The 20,199-nt window shown below is 40.2% G+C and overlaps 1 protein-coding gene across 1 annotated transcript in view; it reads right to left on the minus strand.

Annotated features, from left to right (window-relative positions):
• lrriq1 (leucine-rich repeats and IQ motif containing 1) overlaps nucleotides 1-20,199 on the minus strand; it is a 291,350-nt gene that overhangs the window by 182,278 nt on the left and 88,873 nt on the right. Inside the window, 1 exon segment of the mRNA XM_034175448.1 lies at nucleotides 19,389-19,482. Coding sequence (XP_034031339.1) covers nucleotides 19,389-19,482 — 94 coding nt within the window.

Genomic DNA, 20,199 nt, shown 5'->3' on the forward strand with positions numbered 1-20,199 from the left:
TGTCTGAAGCCAAAATGAACTGATAGCTGGAGAAAATAAACACTGCAGGAAATGACAAAGCACCTTTAAATTACATCCAGCATTCTGAGGGAAATGCTGTTCTTGGCTCATGTTCCTTCATGTGTGCCACATAAAAGAACACTGCCCCCTAACTGTACATGTCACTGATAACAACCTAAAAATCGGCAAAATCATGGCTCTCAGTCTGGTCTGTTAAGACATGATGATGATTATTTGTGTGCCTGTATGAATGCCCTATTTCATTAAATAAGATTTCCTACATCTTTGAGTTCACATCTACCGAATCAGGGCTTGTGTAATAGGTAGGCTCATTCTGAGTTCTTGACTTTTTCGGTGTGGCTTTGCACAAAGGAATTCACCCTAGTACTAGACTAAAAGGTCAAATACATTCACTTTCTCATGGGTGGATCACAATCGTACTAGATGTTACTTAATCACGTTTAAAATAACCTGATTCCAAAATTGAAGATTAGTGTTAGTTCAGGAGCAAGTGAGAACACCAAATGCAAAAGATTTTAAAGAAATAAATGTAGTGACCATATTATATTATTCAGGCTGTGGGTGCTGTCATTTTTACTCAAGGCCAAAATATGGCCATTGGGTATTGCAAAGATTTGACGTCCGTCCATCTGTCTGTCTGTGCTCAGCATAAGTCCATTCTTATTACTTCCAGGATCTTCAAATTCACAGGAACCATTCTTGGGACACAGACCTTGGACAAGTTCAAAGATGGCTAACCTTGACCTATTTTAAGAGGTCAAAAGGTCACATTCGCTTTCCTATTGTTATGCACAAACAGCCAACACCTTAGGTCCATTCTTATTACTGCCAGGGTCTTCAAATTCACAGGGAGCATTATTGCGACACAGACCTTGGACAAGTTCTAACCTTGACCTATTTTAAGAGGTCAAAAGGTCACATTCTCGTTCCTATTTTTATGCTCATACAGCCAAGGGTATTTTATATATATATATATATATATATATATATATATATATATATATATATATATATATATATATATATATACGTATATATATACATACATACATACACAATCACTTGTGTATGTATGTATGTGTGTGTGTGTATATATATATATATATATATATATATATATATACAGTGAGGAAAATAAGTATTTGAACCCCCTGCAATTTTGCAAGTTCTCCCACTTAGAAATCATGGAGGGGTCTGAAATTTTCATCTTAGGTGCATGTCCACTGTGAGAGACATAATCTAAAAAAAAAAAAAAAATCTGGAAATCACAATGTATGATTTTTTAAATAATTTATTTGCATGTTACTGCTGCAAATAAGTATTTGAACACCTACCAACCAGCAACAATTCTGGTTCACACAGACCTGTTCATTTTTCTTTAAGAAGCCCTCTTATTCTGCACTCTTTACCTGTATTAATTGCACCTGTTTGAACTTGTTACCTGTATAAAAGACACCTGTTCACACACTCAATCAATCACACTCCAACCTGTCCACTACAGCCAAGACCAAAGAGCTGTCTAAGGACACCAGGGACAACACTGTAGACCCGCACAAGGCTGGGATGGACTACAGGACAACAGGCAAGCAGCTTGGTAGAAGACAACAACTGCTATGATTATTTATTAGAAAGTGGAAGAAACACAAGATGACTGTGTTTTGGAAGTCTCACAGGACAAGTTGAAACATGCCCAGCTGTTAAACAATTTCTCGGATACTCACTCCACTGAAAAGCCACCGAAAGCCGTCTGAATCTTACGAATGGTTTCCAACACGGAGATGTTGTTTGTCCCGCGCCATGAGCGGCTGCGTCGCGACGCGCGAATCTGTCCGCAGTGCTGACGGACCTCTGATCCTGACCTCTTCTGAAACTTCTCTGCTAGTCACACGGCGTCCTGCATCAACAGAGCCTTAAATTTGGAAGTGATCTGCTCGTTCCAGCCTGTCGATGGCCGCCTGGGGCGCGGTGCGCCCTCTGCCGCCGTGGGCCGTTTTTAATCCAGTTTTAATGGTCCTTAATCCGTATGATACCAATAGAATCTTCACCGAAAGCCATCTGAATCTTCCAAATGGTTTCCATCTGGCTGTCTGGCAGAGTTTCTGAAAAAATTTTCATGGAACAAAGCAGCAGTCGCTCCGCCATTCCTAAACAATAAAAATCCGACGAGGGGGGTGGACCAGTGCTCACTCAAAGCCTACCCACAGGCGAATGACGCAACCGACAGGTGTGAAAAAAACTCACGCATGCGCACGAAGGTTCAAGCTTGTCTGATTCAAATCCATATAGTTTTTGAAAAAAATAAAAAGGTCGGATAGTTTTCTCACAGACCTCATGTGTGTGTATATATATATACACACACATACGCAATCACTTGTTTATGTATGTATGTGTGTATATATATATATATATATATATATATATATATATATATATACACACACATACGCAATCACTTGTTTATGTATGTATGTGTATATATATATATATATATACACACACACACACATACGCAATCACTTGTTTATGTATGTATGTGTATATATATATATATATAGTGAGGAAAATACGTATTTGAACACCCTGCAATTTTGCAAGTTCTCCCACAAAACCTGTATTAATTGCACCTGTTTGAACTTGTTACCTGTATAAAAGACACCTGTTCACACACTCAATCAATCACACTCCAACCTGTCCACCATAGCCTAGACCAAAGAGCTGTCTAAGGACACCAGGGACAAAACTGTAGACCCACACAAGGCTGGGATGGACTACAGGACAACAGGCAAGCAGCTTGGTAGAAGACAACAACTGCTATGATTATTTATTAGGATGACTTCCGGTCGGGACTCGATGATAGCGGCAGCGTAAAAACATTGCTCCCCGACTTTTAAGTTGGGTGAAGCCCTGAGTGGTGAATTTTGCCGTGTAATCCCTAAAATATCAAGGCATAAAGGGGCTTTTGACAATGACAAGAGGAAAGACAAAAAAATCTTTTAGAAACACTGAGATACACACGGACAAAGAAGAGGGAGGTAAGCTAACACCACAGCTAACCAAGCTAACAGAGGTACATGCGGAGGAGGAACGGGCAGTGCAGAGGTACTCCGAACCCAGGAAAATGTCAGAGCTGGAGACTGTTCTGCGTGAAATTAGGGAATTTCGCCATGAAACAGTGGAAAATCTGAAAGATATCAGGGCAGAAATAAAAACGGCCAATAGCAGAATTGATGAAGTGGAAAGACGTATCGAAGGGACTGAGGACCGAGTCCAGTGCATTGAGCAAGCGACATGTGAGCTGATCAAGATCCAGAGAAGGCTGGAGGAGCGGTTGGTGGACCAGGATGGACAAGGCAGACGCGAAAATATACGTCTGCACAACATCAGAGAACGGGCTGAGGAGAGCGCGGAGTCAGTGTGCACATTCGTGGAAACTTTACTCCGGGAAAAACTCGAGCTGCCACCGACATTTGCACTCCGAGTGGAGAGAGCACACAGAGCACTCGGACCACGTCCCCCTACAGGTGCCCCTCCACGCTCGATTATTGTGAAGCTGTCAAGTTACAAATGTAAAGAGGAAATTATAAAGAAGGCGTGGGGAATGAGAGGCTTCATGTTTGAGGAGCAACGGGTGTACGTGGATCATGATTATGCACCTGAAGTCATGAAAAGGAGAAAGGAATACGCTGAAGCAAAGCGAGTGCTGAGAGAGAAAAAAAAATCAGATTCCAGACGCCCTTTCCCGCGAAGCTTCGCGTTTTCTATGAAGATGAAACTCGCTTGTATACCACGGCAGCAGAGGCAACTAAGGATATGGTGGCGAGGGGTTTCCAGATCCGGATCATCAGACCTGTGGATGACCCCTGGAGAGGCTGTCTCGTCTGATGTGGCGCTCTGTTCGAGGAGGGGACAGACCAGACCAGACAGCATCTTTGGGATATAAGGAGAAACTGCAAGCCTTCAACTACAGAAGAGCGGGGGAAGAGGACCAGTAAGCCACTGGACCAATAGGACCTTCTCTCATCAAGACAACAGTGTGGTGTTATGGAAATTATGTTGAAAATGGCTGTGTATTCATTTACAACAGAGAGGGAGCCTTCCTCTATTTAGTTAATTTATCAGTCGGGGAGTTTATGTTTATTTCAAAGTGGACAAAAAGTGGGAGGAATGAACAGGGCCAAATATGGTCACAAGGGCCCCCTACCCTACGGGGTTAGGGGTTATCCCTCAGAGCTGGTACTTTGCTCTACAAAGGTCTCCTTTTGGACCTCATGTTTGGAAGTCTTGAGTATATTTAGTTCAAAGTTGTTCTTCTGTATTCATTACTGTTCCAAATGTTTGTTTTATGTAGAACATAGGGTGAAAGGAATAACAATATTTACATTATGTAACATAGAATGGCATCACAGAGTACTCATATAAAAGTAGCCTCATACAATGTTAATGGTCTCCTCAGTCCAATCAAGAGGGGCAAGGTGTTGAGCAAGATGAAAAAAGAGGGTGTGGAAGTGCTATACTTACAGGAGACCCATATGACTGATAAAGAACATGAAAAACTCAAGAGAAATGGATATAATCAGGAATTTTCATCTTCATATCAGTCAGGGCATAGAAGAGGGGTTTGTATATTAATATCCAATAGAATAAGTTTCGAAATGCTTAAAACTATAAAGGATAAGGAAGGTCGATATGTAATAGTTATAGGTAGACTAGAGGGAGTTCTGGTTACATTGCTCAATATCTATGCCCCCCCAGGCTCGGACTGGAGTTTCTTCAAACTCCTCTTTGAGCTGGTGATAACTGAGAGTGAAGGAGTGTTAATAGGGGGAGGTGATCTAAATCAGCATCTTAATTCGAATTTAGATTCGACAGGGAAAACCCAACAAAAGACCACTACTGGTAAAAGAATTTTTAAATTATTGTCAGAACATGGGATTTTAGATATATGGCGGGACCTAAATCCACTCAAAAAAGATTACACCTATTATTCAGCTCCTCATGCTCTGTATTCACGAATCGATTATTTTTTAATTAACTCAAAAGATCGTTATAGAGTAAAAGAATGTTATATGGGGGTCATGGACCTATCGGATCATTGCCCAATATTTTTAAAAATATTCACAGGGACTGAAAAGAAAACAACAGTATGGAGACTAAATTCAAGTTTGCTCAATGGTCAGATGAAAGAGGAAATTGAGAGGAATATTTGCGAATATATTAAAGAAAACGATAACGGTGAAGTGTCTCCACCTATACTATGGGACGCATGCAAGGCGGTATTGAAGGGAAAGCTGATAGCAAAATCTGCTCACATAAAAAGAATGAGACAAGCCGAACTAAAACAATTACAAGCAGATTTGGAAAAAAAGGAAAGAGAGCATAAAAACAAAGTTGATGATAAAACTAATGAAGAATTAAAGATAATACGGGCAAAAATTAATGACATTTTCTCTCAAGAAATCCAAAAAAAATGATTTACACAAAGCAAAGATATTATGAGGCGGGGAGTAAATCTACAAAATTACTTTCGTATAAACTTAAAAAGCAACAGACATTAAGACAAATTTCTAAGATGAAAGACCCTAAAACAAAGCAAATGGTATACAAAACAGAGGATATACATAGATGTTTTGAAGATTATTATGCCAAGTTGTATGCACAAACAGAAAATAATAATGAATCTCAAATAGACACGTACTTAGACAAGTTACATTTGCCACAAATAACAGAGGAGCAGAATAAGAAATTAATTGCTCTAATAACGGTGGAAGAAATCAATTCAGCCATATCTAGACTTAAATCTGACACCAATCCTGGTGCAGATGGTTATGGCTCCGAATGGTATAAAGTATACAGGAAAACTTTAATCCCTTTATTACAAAAAACTTTCAGTTGGATTTTACAGGGTGGGACAATTCCAGATTCTTGGAGGGAAGCAATTATTTCCGTTATTGCAAAAGAGGGTAAGGACGTAACAAATTGCTCTAGCTACCGACCTATTAGTGTATTTAAAGTGGATTATAGAATTTTTACAGCAATTTTAGCTCGAAGAATGGAGGACATATTACCAGATATTATCAGTTTAGAACAGACTGGATTTATAAAGAAAAGGCAAACACATGACAATATTCGCCGTACATTACTTATTATGCAACACATCAAAGAAAGAAACCTGGAGGCCGCCATACTGGGAATGGATGCAGAAAAAGCATTTGACTCCGTTAAGTGGGAATTTTTTATTTAGAGTAATGAAAAAATTTAATTTTCATGATGGTTATATTGAGACTGTTCGATCTCTGTATGTGGACCCAATAGCAAGGATCAAAGTCAATGGTAGTCTGTCAAAGGTAATCAAATTAGAGAGGGGTTGTCGTCAAGGCTGCTCAGTCAGTCCGTTATTATTTGATATTTTTTTGGAACCGCTAAGCCAGAGGATAAAACAGTGTGTCAATATCAAGGGAATAACCGTATCAGGAATAGAGCAGAAATTAGCGTTGTTCGCAGATGATGTCTTGATCTATCTGGAGAACCCAAGCTCATCACTACCAGTCCTGATGTCATTCTTGGCAGAAAACTCAAGCTTTATCATATAATTATATACCAAACCAATTTATAAAACAAAATTATCCAATTAATTGGGAGCAGCAATCAAGGAAGTACTTGGGCATTCACCTTACAAAAGATCTTGGACATTTGAAAATCTCAAATTATGATAAGGTGATGTCTAACATCAAAGCCAACTTTTCAAAATGGAATTTAATCCCTTTCTTAGGCCTGGTATCAAGAGTTGAGGTGATTAAGATGAATATTTTGCCACGGTTGTTATATATATTTCAAAATCTTCCTATTGAATTAACTGAGAGGGACTTTAAAGAATGGGACAAATTAATATCTAGATACATATGGCAGGGGGCAAGACCACGCATTAAATATAGAACTTTACAGTTGCCAAAAAAACATGGAGGTCTAGCTTTACCATGCCTCAAGAGCTACTATCAAGCTGCTCAGTTGAAGGTGTTGATGGGTTTGTGTGATCCAGAATATGTAGCGAAATGGAAAGATATTGAGGGGAAAATGGAGCCACCAGTACAAGCCCTGTTGTGTGATTTGCAATTACAGGTAAACTGGAGACAAAATGTGAACCCTTTGCTGCGGGTTTCTCTGGGAATCTGGTCTGAAATTTTGAAAAAGTATAATTTAGTTGAAAAATGCAGGCTTTTGAGATGGATCGCATATGATACTGATTTTGTACCAAATGCATTGGACAGCACATTTAAATTGTGGGGAAATGGTCCAAGAATGCACTGGGAGATAATCAAAAGAGATGATGTAATGAGTTTTCAACAAGTAAGAGATGTCTTTCATCTTGGAAATCAGGATTTCCATAGGTACCTGCAGCTAAGGCATTATTTAAAGCAAGAAATGAAAAATAAGGATATGAATATTACTCGGTCAAATATACTTAAACTTATCCTAGATGCTTATAAATCAGAGTTAAGTTACAAAGTTATTTCAAAATTATATACAGCTTTAGAGGAGTTAAAGGGGGATGCCACAGGATATGTCAAAGAAAGGTGGGCGAGGGAAGCAAACATTTTAATTTCAGAGGGGGACTGGGATCAAATACTCCGGGATCAATGGAAAACAACAAGCTCTCTATTCTGGAGAGAATATGGCTGGAAAAATGTAATAAGGCTTTTCTTAACACCTGCTCAAAGAAAATATGTAGACACAAAATGTTGGAGATCATGTGGAGAAGACAAAGCGGATCATTTTCACATCTTTTGGGGTTGCCCTTTAATGACTCAGTATTGGTCTGAAATCAAAAACATTATAGAGGAAGTAGTACGGGTCAGAATCCCGTTAAGTTTTGAAATGTTATATTTGACTAATATAGAAATGTTACATTTAAGAAGAAAAGATGACTATAAAATTATGAGAATCATGCTTTTAGCTAGTAAAAAAGCAATCACCAAAAGATGGCGAACAGATCGGATCCCAAAGGTGGAGGAATGGGTTGATGTCATGTTAAATATATAAACTATGGAAAAAGTAACAGCATCTGTTAGATTGGAAGTTGACAAATTCAATAATGTATGGAAAGGATGGCTACAATACATTAGACAATATAGATCTGACTTTATATAGGATTTTACCACATACATATTAAGTAAGAATGGGGGAGGGGGGTACAAAAATGTGTAAATGCTGTAGGTGAATCTGCTTTCTATGTTTTCAACATATTTCAATGGACTTTCACAAAGTGGACTTATGAATAAGATTATTTCTTTACACCCGGGTTCAATGCTACAGTTCTCGTAAAAAAAAAAAAAAAAAAAAAAGTATGTTTTCACAAATGTTAATTATTTTGTGGGATGCTACCAAGTTCAATCGGTGCAAATGTTTATGTGTAAAACTGTATCCTTTTGAAAACTAAAATAAAGTATAAATTAAAAAAAAAAAAAAAAAAAAGATTATTTATTAGAAAGTGGAAGAAACACAAGATGACTGTCAGTCTCCCTCGGTCTGGGATTCCATGCAAGATCTCACTTTGTGGGGTAAGGATGATTCTGAGAAAGCTCAGAACTACACAGGAGGACCTGGTCAATGACCTGAAGAGAGGTGGGACCACAGTCAGAAAGATTACATTATTAACACATGATGCTGTCATGGTTTAAAATACTGCAGGGCAGCAAGGTCCCCCTGCTCAAGTCAGCACATGTCCAGGTCCGTTTGAAGTTCACCAGTGACCATCTGGATGATCCAGAGGAGGCATGGGAGAAGGTCATGTGGTCAGATGAGACCAGAAAAGAGCTTTTTGCAATCAACTCCACTTACCATGTTTAGAGGATAAGAACAGCCCCAAGAAAACCATCCCAACCGTGAAGCATGGGGGTGGAAACATCATACTCTGGGGGTGCTCTTCTGCAAAGGGGACAGGATGACTGCACCGTATTGAAGGGAGGATGGATGGGGTCATGTATTGTGAGATTCTGGCAAACAACCTCCTTCCCTCAGTAAGAGCACTGAAGATGGGTCATGGCTGGGTCTTCCAGCATGACAATGACCCCAAACATACAGCCAGGGCAACTAAGGAGGGGCTCCGTAAGAAGCATTTGAAGGTCCTGGAGTGGCCTGGCCAGTCTCCAAACCTGAACTCAATAGAAAATCTTTGGAGGGAGCTGAAACTCCAAACCTGAAAGATCTAGAGAAGATCTGTATGGAGGAGTGGACCAAAATCCCTGCTGAAGTGTGTGCAAACCTGGTGAAAAACTACAGGAAACGTTTGACCTCTGTAATTGCAAACAAAGGCTACTGTGCCAAATATTAACATTGATTTTCACAGGTGTTCAAATACTTATTTCCAGCAGTAACATACAAATAAATTATTAAAAAATCATACATTGTGATTTCCGGATTTTTTTTTTTTTAGATTATGTCTCTCACAGCGGACATGCACCTAAGATGAAAATTTCAGACCCCTCCATGATTTCTAAGTGGGAGAACTTGCAAAATCGCAGAGTGTTCAAATACTTATTTTCCTCACTGTATATACTGCTGCTCAATATGTTGGTCAATCAAGTTGAAGAAATTAAAACATAAATCAAAAAACATGTAAAAATCAAAGCCAGGGGTATAATTCAAACACGTATTTCCTTTTAGATATCGTAATCATATTTACTATCACATTAAAGGCCAATTTCCCAAACATATTTTTTTGGTGTTGACATTTTTAAGACCTTGGGTGGGGTCTGTGGCACAATTTTATTGTGAAAACACTTTGTATTGTATTTTATTTGTATGAAAACTATTATATCAATAACAGATTAGATTAGATTAGATCCCTTGGGAAGACTCTCTCAGTGAAATCGAGGTTCCAGCAGCATTGTACGAGGTCTGTTAGAAAACTATCCGACCTTTTTACTTTTTTGCAAAAACTATATGGATTTGAATCATGTGCGTTTGCATCAGCCAAGCTTGAACCTTCATGCGCATGTGTGAGTTTTTTCACGCCTGTCGGTTGCGTCATTCACCTGTGAGCACGCTTTGAGAGAGAAGTGGTCCACTAGAAAAAAATACCCATACCTCTCCCGGCGGTAGAACAAAATGAGACCTGTTTTATTTGAAGGGTATGGATGTCTACTTTAAGAAAATCATGGTTGTACTAAATTAAAATGTATACAGTGCAGCAGATTAACCCCCTGTTTGCCAAAACATTAACATGTCTTTGTACTGCAATATAAAGGCACAATATGTAATCAGGGCATCAATTAACCCCATTTTTTAGGTGTAAGGCATACCACTACATACATTCTTTGGTTTAATTAAGTTCTTACCCTACTATGGGGGATATTAACCCTTTAGAATCCAATTTTTTGTTTATGAATTTTCCCCCATATATTTTGTTGATAGCACAGATTATTCATGAGTGAATGGGAATAAAATAAGTTGAAGTTTATAACATTTGACAATTTTATGTCTTTTATTAGAAAATACCAGGTAGAATCATTTAAAATGGGTACAATGCTTCAAATTAACCCTTTGTTAGCGGTAAACCATCAGTTCATAGTTAGTTAGCTATTTGACTGATTGTGGCAGAGAATTCCTTTGGGGATGAAAGTACATGACTTTTATATAAAAATCATCACAAAGAATGTTCTGAAGTCCTTTTAATGACAGTATAGACAGTTTTAACCCCTTTCCAGCTAATCACATGTTGATCTAGCAATCATTATTTGAAACTTGCAGAGGGTATTTGTGTGACCAGTTTCGATCGTCATTGCAAAATACACATTTGCAGTTATTTTACTGCACATTTGCAGTAAAATATTATTTGCTGCCTCATTAATTAATGCACAATTGGTCTGCCATAGAAGCACAATGACCTTCTCAGAAACAATCTGTTGGCTTAATTAAGTTCATTGAAATTAAAATTTGTACCATCTCACTGTTTCTACTCTTACTTACCTTTGTTAGACCAATTAATACTATCTTATTATAACTTAATTATAACTTATTTTGGTCAAATTTGGTCATATTTTGTTCGTTTAGTCCTGATTGAGATCAAAGCCATTTCTTGAAACAAAGGATCAATTATGGAGCCATCTATAGGCAAATTGAAGACATAGAATCTATGGGAAGCTACACCTGAAAATGATGAAAATGGTTATCAACAGTCAACTGCTCTTTAAGTTGCTGCATTCAGAGATACAGTGAATTAACTGGGTAAAACCACTGAAAGATACCTAAAACACTCCGTTGTTTGTATTAGTAGTGGTTAATTTCAGAAAGATTATCAAAACTGTACAGCCAGATGCATTCTGGCAAGTTTCGAAAGAATTCTTGATCAACATGTCATTAGCTGGAAAGGGGTTAACACTGTCTATACTGCCATTAAAGGACTTCAGAACATTCTGTGTGATGATTTTTATATAAAAGTCGTGTACTTTCATCCCCAAAGGAAATCTCGGCCACAATCAGTCATATTGCTTACTAACTGTGGACTGATGGTTTACCACAAACAAAGGGTTAATTTAAAGCACTGTACCCATTTTAAATGATTCTACCTGGTATTTTCTAATAAAAGACATCTAAAATTGTCAAATGATATACACAGCAAAAAAAAATTCATAAAAATTTGAGTTCTAAGGGGTTAATATCCCCACAGTAGGATAAAAACCACATTAAACCCTAAGAATGTGTGTAGTGGTATGTCTTACACCTGAAAGATGGGGTTAATTGATGCTCTGATTACATATTATGCCTCTTTGCCAGGTGAATATATCAAATATTGCAGTACAAAGACATGCTAATGTTTTGGCAAACAGGGGGTTAATCTGATGCATTGTACACATTTTAATTTAGTACAACCATGATTTTCTAAAAGTAGACATCCATACCCTTTAAATAAAACAGGTCTCATTTTGTTCTACCGCCGGGAGGGGTATCACCCTTTTCTAGCAGTCTTTTTTGGGCATGGCCGCTACTCTAACCCCCCTCGTCGGATTTTCATTGTGAGGAAAATGTCTGAACGATTTGGAGCTTTGCTGCATCAAATTTTTCCAGAAACTGTGAGAGACAGCCAGGTGGAAACCATTCGGAAGATTCAGACGGCTTTCAGGGACGATTCTATGGGGATCACACAGATTAAGGAGTGTTACAACCGGCGCTACAAGACGGCGCACAATGGCGGAGGGCGCGCCGCGCTCCGAGCGGCGATAGGCAGGCTGAAACGACCAGATCATTTCCAAAGTGAACACTGTGTTGATCCAGGACATCGTCTGACTACCCGAGAAATGGCAGAAGATGTGGACATAGCACTTTTTTTGGCACATTCCACTGTTGAGTTTCTGTCATGAAAAGACATGTGGAGGAATTCGCGCGTCGGGACGGAGCCGCATGGCGCACAACAAAAAGCAACGCCATGATGAAGCCTCACAGGACATGTTGTGGCATGTCCAGCTCGTCCACAATTTCTCGGACAGTCACACGACTGAAAAGCCACCGAAAGCCGTCTGAATCTTGTGAATGGTGCAAGAGCTGGGCATGTTACAACATGTCCTGTGAGACCAACACGGAGGTGCTTTTGTCCCGCGCCATTAGTGGCTCCGTGGCGAATTCCTCCGCTCCTCTCTCACAGTTTCTGGAAAAATTTGATGCAGCAAAGCTCCAAATCATTCAGACATTTTCCTCAAAATGAAAATCCGACGAGGGGGGTGGACCACTGCTCACTCAAAGCGTGCTCACAGGCGAATGACGCAACCGACAGGCGTGAAAAAACTCACGCATGCGCACGAAGGTTCAAGTTTGGCTGATGCAAGCGCACATGATTCAAATCCATATAGTTTTGCAAAAAATAAAAAGGTCGGATAGTTTTCTAACAGACTTCGTATAGCAGCACACAGGGTAAGAAGCACACAGAGCATCTTAAGAGAAAGTAAAAAAGAAAAACAGGTTGCAAATATAAAAATAAATACACAATATAAATACCAAACATATTGATCAATACTGGCTTACTAGCTACTCCTGTTCCTCTCATTCCCATCCCCTGTCTTCCTGTTACTCCTCCTCCCCTGATTGAGGAGTTATACAGTCTGATGGCCTGAGGGACAAAGGCGTTTTCAGTCTGTTGGTCCTGCACTTGTGAAGGAGCAGTCCCTGGCTGAAGAGTCTCCTCTGTTTGCTGATGACGATGTGCAGAGGGTGACCTGCATCGTCCACAATGTCCAGCAGTTTGTTCAGTGTTCTCTTCTCTGCCACCGTCACCAGAGAGTCCAGCTTCATGTCAACTATGGAGCCAGCCTGCCTGAGCAGTTTGTCCAGCCTGTTTGTGTCCTTCTTGGATGTGCTTCCCCCCAACACACCACGGTGTAAAAGAAGACGCTGGCTACTACGGACTGGTAGAACATCCACAGGAGTTTCCTGCAGATGTTAAGCGACCGCAACCTCCTCTGAAAGTACAGCCTGCTCTGTCCCTTCCTATACAGGTGGTTGGTGTGAGTTGTCCAGTACAGTTTGCTGTCCAGCCACAGTCCGAGGTACTTGTAGGAATCCGCAGCCTCCACCTCAGCTACCTCGATCAGAACTGGTCATGGACTGGACATGTGACTAATTGATTAGGGGCTTGGGAACTATGAGTGACAGTTCATGTGCTGTCGCTGCAGCTGGTCAGAGGCTGCTGCTGTGAAGGCCCTTTTTTGAGCATTTTATTTCAAATATCTGTAATAATATGGCTTGTTGTGTATTTGGTAATTCTCCCATTGGATTATCTAAGATGTGTATGCTGCTATTTGTGTTCAGTAAAATTACTGTGTGATGTAACTGTGGATGCTAAAGGTGTGAGCATTACTGGCAGCTATAGTAGCTTTATGATATTAGGTCATTAATCCACAAAATAAGCAGGTCCTAATTTCTAATGACCACACAAAGCTAAAGCATTATGAGAACCACCACTCAGCCATCCACAATATGTTGTAATAAACTCCCGAACCGAGGTCAGCTTGTTGTAGCTTGTCATTCGTGAGGCTTTATTAGTCCTGCCCAGGTCACATACAGTCTCACTCACACTCCACATCTTTGCCCATATGTACGGGCTGTGGGCACACACAGACAGACACATGCACATACGTGTGTTAGGTGCTTTATGTATAGGAATTGGGACTCTGTTGTGGCTGACGCTGCCCAGCACAGCATATTCTCAAAAATCTCTGTGAAACACCAGCGAAGACTTGCTCCAGGGGTCCAAATTTCTTTCCTTTAATGCAGGCTGACATATCTCAGTGGATGGCGCTGTTGTACTTGCAGAGCTCAATGCTTGGTGACGCTCCATTGATTTCAACTGGAAAGACTAAAATGGTATCTATCCCTACCGTCAGCTGTTTCCAGCCTCCGAAACTAAATAATGACTTTTTAAACGATTTTGTTGCTTTTCTGACAATCCATCCACCCTCTCTCCAAAATTAATAATACTGGAGAATTTCAACATAAACACAGAAAATATCAATAACCCTCTTACCAGAGACATTTCATCTTGTCTTGAGAGCTTTGGATTTCAGCAGCATACTGATGTTCCCACTAACTCTAAAGGGCACATCTTGGACTGAATCTGTTAATATCACCCCCTTTGATTGTCCAGCAGATGAACTCCTGATAACTGATCATTCTCTCCTCTCATTCAATGTCAAACTCACTCTCTCCATTAGTAAGCTCCATAATCTCATCGCTTTCCATAATGTTAAGGACATTAATTTTGATTCTCTCTCCTCTAGTACTGATTCTCTCATGAACATTCACAATGTATCCACCCCTGAAGAGCCGGTTTCACATCATAACACTGACGTTCACGGCATTCTTAGCTCCTTTGCTCTGATAAAAACCAGATCTGTCTCCTTCTGTCTCTCTGCTCCCTGGTTTATGCCTGAACTTCAGCTTATGAAGTTTTTTTCATAGAAAACTGGACTTGTTCACAAAGAAATGTGCAAAAATCATTTACTACATTACAAGGATTGTATTGCTCAAACCAAATCCAACTATTATTACTGTTTAAATGAAGGTAATATCAAATCATTGTTTCCACTGTTTAATAATATCATCCAACCCCCGGACTCTCTACCATCTCACCTGGATTCCCGTCCCCTGTCTTCCTGTTACTCCTCGTCCCATGATTGAGGAGTTAAACAGTCATATGGCCTGAGGGACAAAGGCGTTTTCAGTCCATCCACCAGTCCATAAGGGAGTTACAGAAGCTGTCTTCTGTAACCCCCTTATGTGCTACTTTAATGAGAAAATGCAGAAGATCGACCAGCATCTTGTTCCAAACTCCTCTGTTTCTACCTCAGCTGAACTTCGTCCACACACTCATTCATTTTCTTCCTTCCAACTTTCCATCTTTTCTGATATCTCAGATCTCATCCAGATGTTCAAACCATCCACCTCTCAGCTGGACCCCCTCTGCTTCCCTTCTCTGGTCCCCCTCATCTCTGCTATCATTCACTCCTCTCTCACCACTGGAACTGTTCCTGCATCCATCAATACAGCTGCAATAACTCCAACATTGAAATAGCCTGGTGCTGATCCTACCAACTTCAATAACTTCTGTAATATTTCTAATCGACCCTTCATTTTCAATATTCTTGAAAAAACAGTAGCTGTCTAATTTCACTCCCATTTATCTCACAATAACTTGCACGAACAGTTCCAGTCTGGTTTCCACTCCCTCATAGCAGAGAAACTGCTGTGGATTGCCCCTGGTCTGCTGGCTTCTGTTTGTTTTTATGTTTTCAGGTGAAGCTGAGGTGGAGTTGCTGGGTAGTGGGTGGATGCATCCTCTGCGTGCAACATCAGGGCTCCACTCCCAGCTGTCATGTTGCACGTGGGCCCCGCCCTCATCCATCAAGACAGCGCTGGGGGTTGACAGAGCGGCGTCCCACAGCTGATTTGCATCATTATTGAGTGGGTGCTCACAGCTGGTGATCATCAACATCCCAGATTTAACCCCAAACCTATCATGGGTTTGGGGCCAGATTCTTCACTGCTACGCACTGCGACAACAGCTGACATCTGCTGCAGTCCGCCCTAAGAACCTCCGTGTCCTCTGGGTTGGAGCCGGGTTGCCATGAGTTCCCAGCTGTGCTCTTTCATCGCACCCAGCCGGTAACCTTTTGTTTTTATTTTAGTGTGCTTTATCTGACGTTACGTCGTCACATTTGGAGATAATGCCACCTGTTGTCTTCCTGACGGGAGTTTTCAAGCTCTTGACTCTTCCTGCTCCGTTTTTTTTTCCCGGACTGTAATTCCGTGCTCTTGTTGTAACCCTCTCGCTGTGGGCACCCTTGTCCACGAGAGTATACGTCTGTATTTTTTTTTCCACTGGTGCTTCCCAGCGCATTTTTGTGACATGCTCGTGTTTTTTCCCTGCAAGGCGAGCTCCTGCACTAATATACGAGGTATGTTAGAAAACTAGCAGACCTTTTTATTTTTTAAAAAACTATATGGATTTGAATCATGTGCGCTTGCATCAGCCAAGCTTGAACCTTCGTGCGCATGTGTGAGTTTTTTCACACCTGTCGGTTGCATCATTCGCCTGTGGGCAGACTTTGAGTGAGCACTGGTCCACCCCCCTCGTCGGATTTTCATTGTCAGGGAAATGGCTGAGTGATTGGAGCTGCGCTGAATCAAATTTTTCCAGAAACTGTGAGAGACAGCCAGGTGGAAGATTCAGACGGCTTTCGGTGAGGATACTCTGGGTGTCACACAGATTAAGGACCATTACAACCGGATTAAAGACGGCCCACAGCGGTGCAGGGTGCGCCGCGCTCCGAGCGGCCATCGCTCTGCTCCAATCGCTCAGCCATTTCCCTGACAATGAAAATCCAACGAGGGGGGAGGACCAGTGCTCACTCAAAGCCTACCCACAGGCGAATGACGCAACCAAGAGGCGTGAAAAAACTCACGCATGAGCACGAAGGTTCAAGCTTGGCTGATGCAAGCGCACATGATTCAAATCCATATAGTTTTTTTAAAAAATTAAAAGGTCGGATAGTTTTCTAACAGACCTCGTATCACTCCCGTTATGTTGAGCGGATCATATAAGTTTTTTCCACTCACGCTGTTCATTATCAGTATTTTTGTCCGGTGTGTAATCACCAGACAGAAAATAAAAACAGACCGTAAATAAAAACAGAATACAGTGATATGCAAATCCTCTTCAACCTATATTCAACTGAATACACCACAAAGACAAGATATTTAATGTTCAAACTGATAAACTTTATTGTTTTTGTGCAAATATTTGCTCATTTTGAAATGGATGCCTGCAACACACTTCAAAAAAGCTGGGACAGTGGTATGTTTACCACTGTGATACATCACCTTTCCTTCTAACAACATTCAGTAAGCATTTGGGAACTGAGGACACAAATTGTTTGTAGGTGGAAGCTTTGTAGGTGGAATTCTTTCCCATTCAACAGTCCTGGGGCTCTGTTGTGGTATTTTGCGCTTCATAATGCGCCACACATTTTCAATGGGCGACAGGTCTGGACTGCAGACAGGCCAGTCTAGTACCCGCACTCTTTTACTACAAAGCCACGCTGTTGTAACACGTGCAGAATGTGGCTTGGCATTGTCTTGCTGAAATAAGCAGGGACGTCCCTGAAAAAGATGTTGCTTGGATGGCAGCATGTGTTGCTCCAAAACCTGGATGTACCTTTCAGCACTGATGGTGCCATCACAGATGTGTAAGTTGCCTGTGTCATGGGCACTAGCACACCCCATACCATCACAGATGCTGGCTTTTGCACTTTGCACTGGTAACAATCTGGATGGTCTTTTTCCTCTTTTGTCTGGAGGACACAACATCCATGATTTCCAAAAACAATCTGAAATGTGGACTCAGCAGACCACAGCACACTTTTCCACTTTGCGTCTGTCCATTTCAAATGAGCTCTGGCCAAGAGAAGGCGGCGGTGTTTCTGGATGTTGTTGATGTATGGCTTTCACTTTACTTTGCGTGGTAGAGTTTTAACTTGCACTTGTAGATGTAGCGACAAACTGTGTTAACTGACAATGGTTTTATGAAGTGTTCCTGAGCCCACACGGTAAGATCCTTTATACAATGATGTCGCTTTTTAATGCAGTGCTGCCTGAGGGATTGAAGGTCACAGGCATTCAGTGTTGGTTTTCGGCCTTCCTGCTTACGTGTAAAAAGTTCTCCAGATTCTCTGAATCTTCTGATTATATTATTGACTGTAAATGATGGAATCCCTAAATTCCTTGCAATTGAACGTTGAGAAACATTGTTCTTAAACCATTTTTTCACGCAGTTGTTCACAAAGTGGTTATCCTCGCCCCATCTTTACTTGTGAATGGCTGAACCTTTTGGGGATGATCCTTTTACACCCAATCATGACACTCAAAATTAGAGTCCTCAGTTCCCAAACGCTTATTGAGTGTTGTTAGAAGGAAAGGTGATGTAACACAGTGGTAAACATACCACTGTCCCAGCCTTTTTGAAATGTGTTGCACGCATCCATTTAAAAATGATCAAATATTTGCACAAAAACAATGTTTATCAGTTTGAACATTAAATATCTTGTCTTTGTGGTGTATTCAAATGAATATAGCTTGAAGAGGATTTGCAAATCATTGTATTCTGTTTTTATTTACATTTCACACAACGTCCAGACTTCATTGGAATTGGGGTTGTTTGTGTATATATATATATATATATATATATATATATATATATATATATATGCAATGACAAAAAAGGCTCTATTCTATTCTGTGTCTCATTACTGTGTTTATTTTATCATGGTTTTGTTTCTGAATTTACTGAAGGTAGTTCTTCCTATTTTATTTTGGTGGTCATGGTTTCCTTGTGTGTTTTGTTAACTTTCTTCTTGTGTCTCTCCCCAGCTGTTATCAATTAGTGTTTACCCTCACCTGTGTCTCATGTGTGTGATTACCCAGTGTGAATTTATACCTCTGTGTTCCCCCTGTATGTTGTCTCAATGCTGTGTGCTTTGCCCTCTTTTTTGCTCTTGTTTCTGGTGTTCTTCCATGTATGACTGTTTGTTGCTGAACCTTATTTTTTCCAGTGAATGTTTGTAATTTTGCCTGCCATTTTCGACACTTCTGTTGTCATTGTTTCTCATGTTCTCTGCTTCTTTGACCACTCTCCTGCCTATCCCCTCACGGACATTGTTGCCAGATTTGGACTGTTTGTCTGTGTTTTGACCTTTGACCTCTTCTGTCAAAGTGAGTATCTTTATTGACTCACTTTGTCACAGGTGGGTGGATGGCTGAGACCCCAACACAGATATCACACAAATGCAAAGTGTGTAGCAGCCTTTATAACACATGAGCCTCACCTCCAGTCACTCTCGTGCTGAAGAGGATTATCTGTGAAATGGACTTCTTGCAGGAATGGACATCCTTCCAGGCTTTCACAGATATTGTTCAACTCTGAAAATAAAAGACAGTATCTTCACTATTTTCCAACATCTTTCTCACAATCACGAGGCTCTGCTGTGGTTAGGATGGACTAAATTTATTGGGTCTTTGACGGTAGTTTAAGTTGGAAAACAGAAATTATGTTAAATCTAAAATGTCAAAGATCATTGCCATTTTGTATAAAGCACAAGACGTCCTCCCCCAACACTCAGTTACTTTATGGCCCAGTCACATGGCACTTATATCACTCATTACTTGTTCCATACAAAACCTACTGTATTGACGTTTGGGGAACCACCTAAAATTGAACACAAATCTTATATTTTTACTTCAAAGGAAAGCTATAAGAATTATTTGTAAGAAACCTTATCGTGAGTGTCTGTTTGCATATTTTGAGACTTGATTGATTACATCATGATACAAATTATGTTCAAAGTGAAAAATGGACTTCTGCTACAACACGTCCAGGACCTGTTTGGAATGAGGGACTCCAGTTATAATTTAGGAGGAACATTATTATTTCAGAAATCAAAGATTCGAACTACCGTAAAAAGTCACTGTACAGTATTTCTGTTAAAGGTGTAAATATTTGGAATAATTGCCCAGATAATATAAAATCACTCAGTAGTTTGGTTGGTTTTAAAAGGCTCTATAAAAATTATTTGATTACTTGCTATGGCATGTTAAATTATATTTACTGACTCTGTTTTTTTTTTCTGATTTGATTTT

This window comes from Thalassophryne amazonica, chromosome 8, assembly GCF_902500255.1.
Source record: "Thalassophryne amazonica chromosome 8, fThaAma1.1, whole genome shotgun sequence".
Taxonomy (NCBI): Eukaryota; Metazoa; Chordata; class Actinopteri; order Batrachoidiformes; family Batrachoididae; genus Thalassophryne; species Thalassophryne amazonica.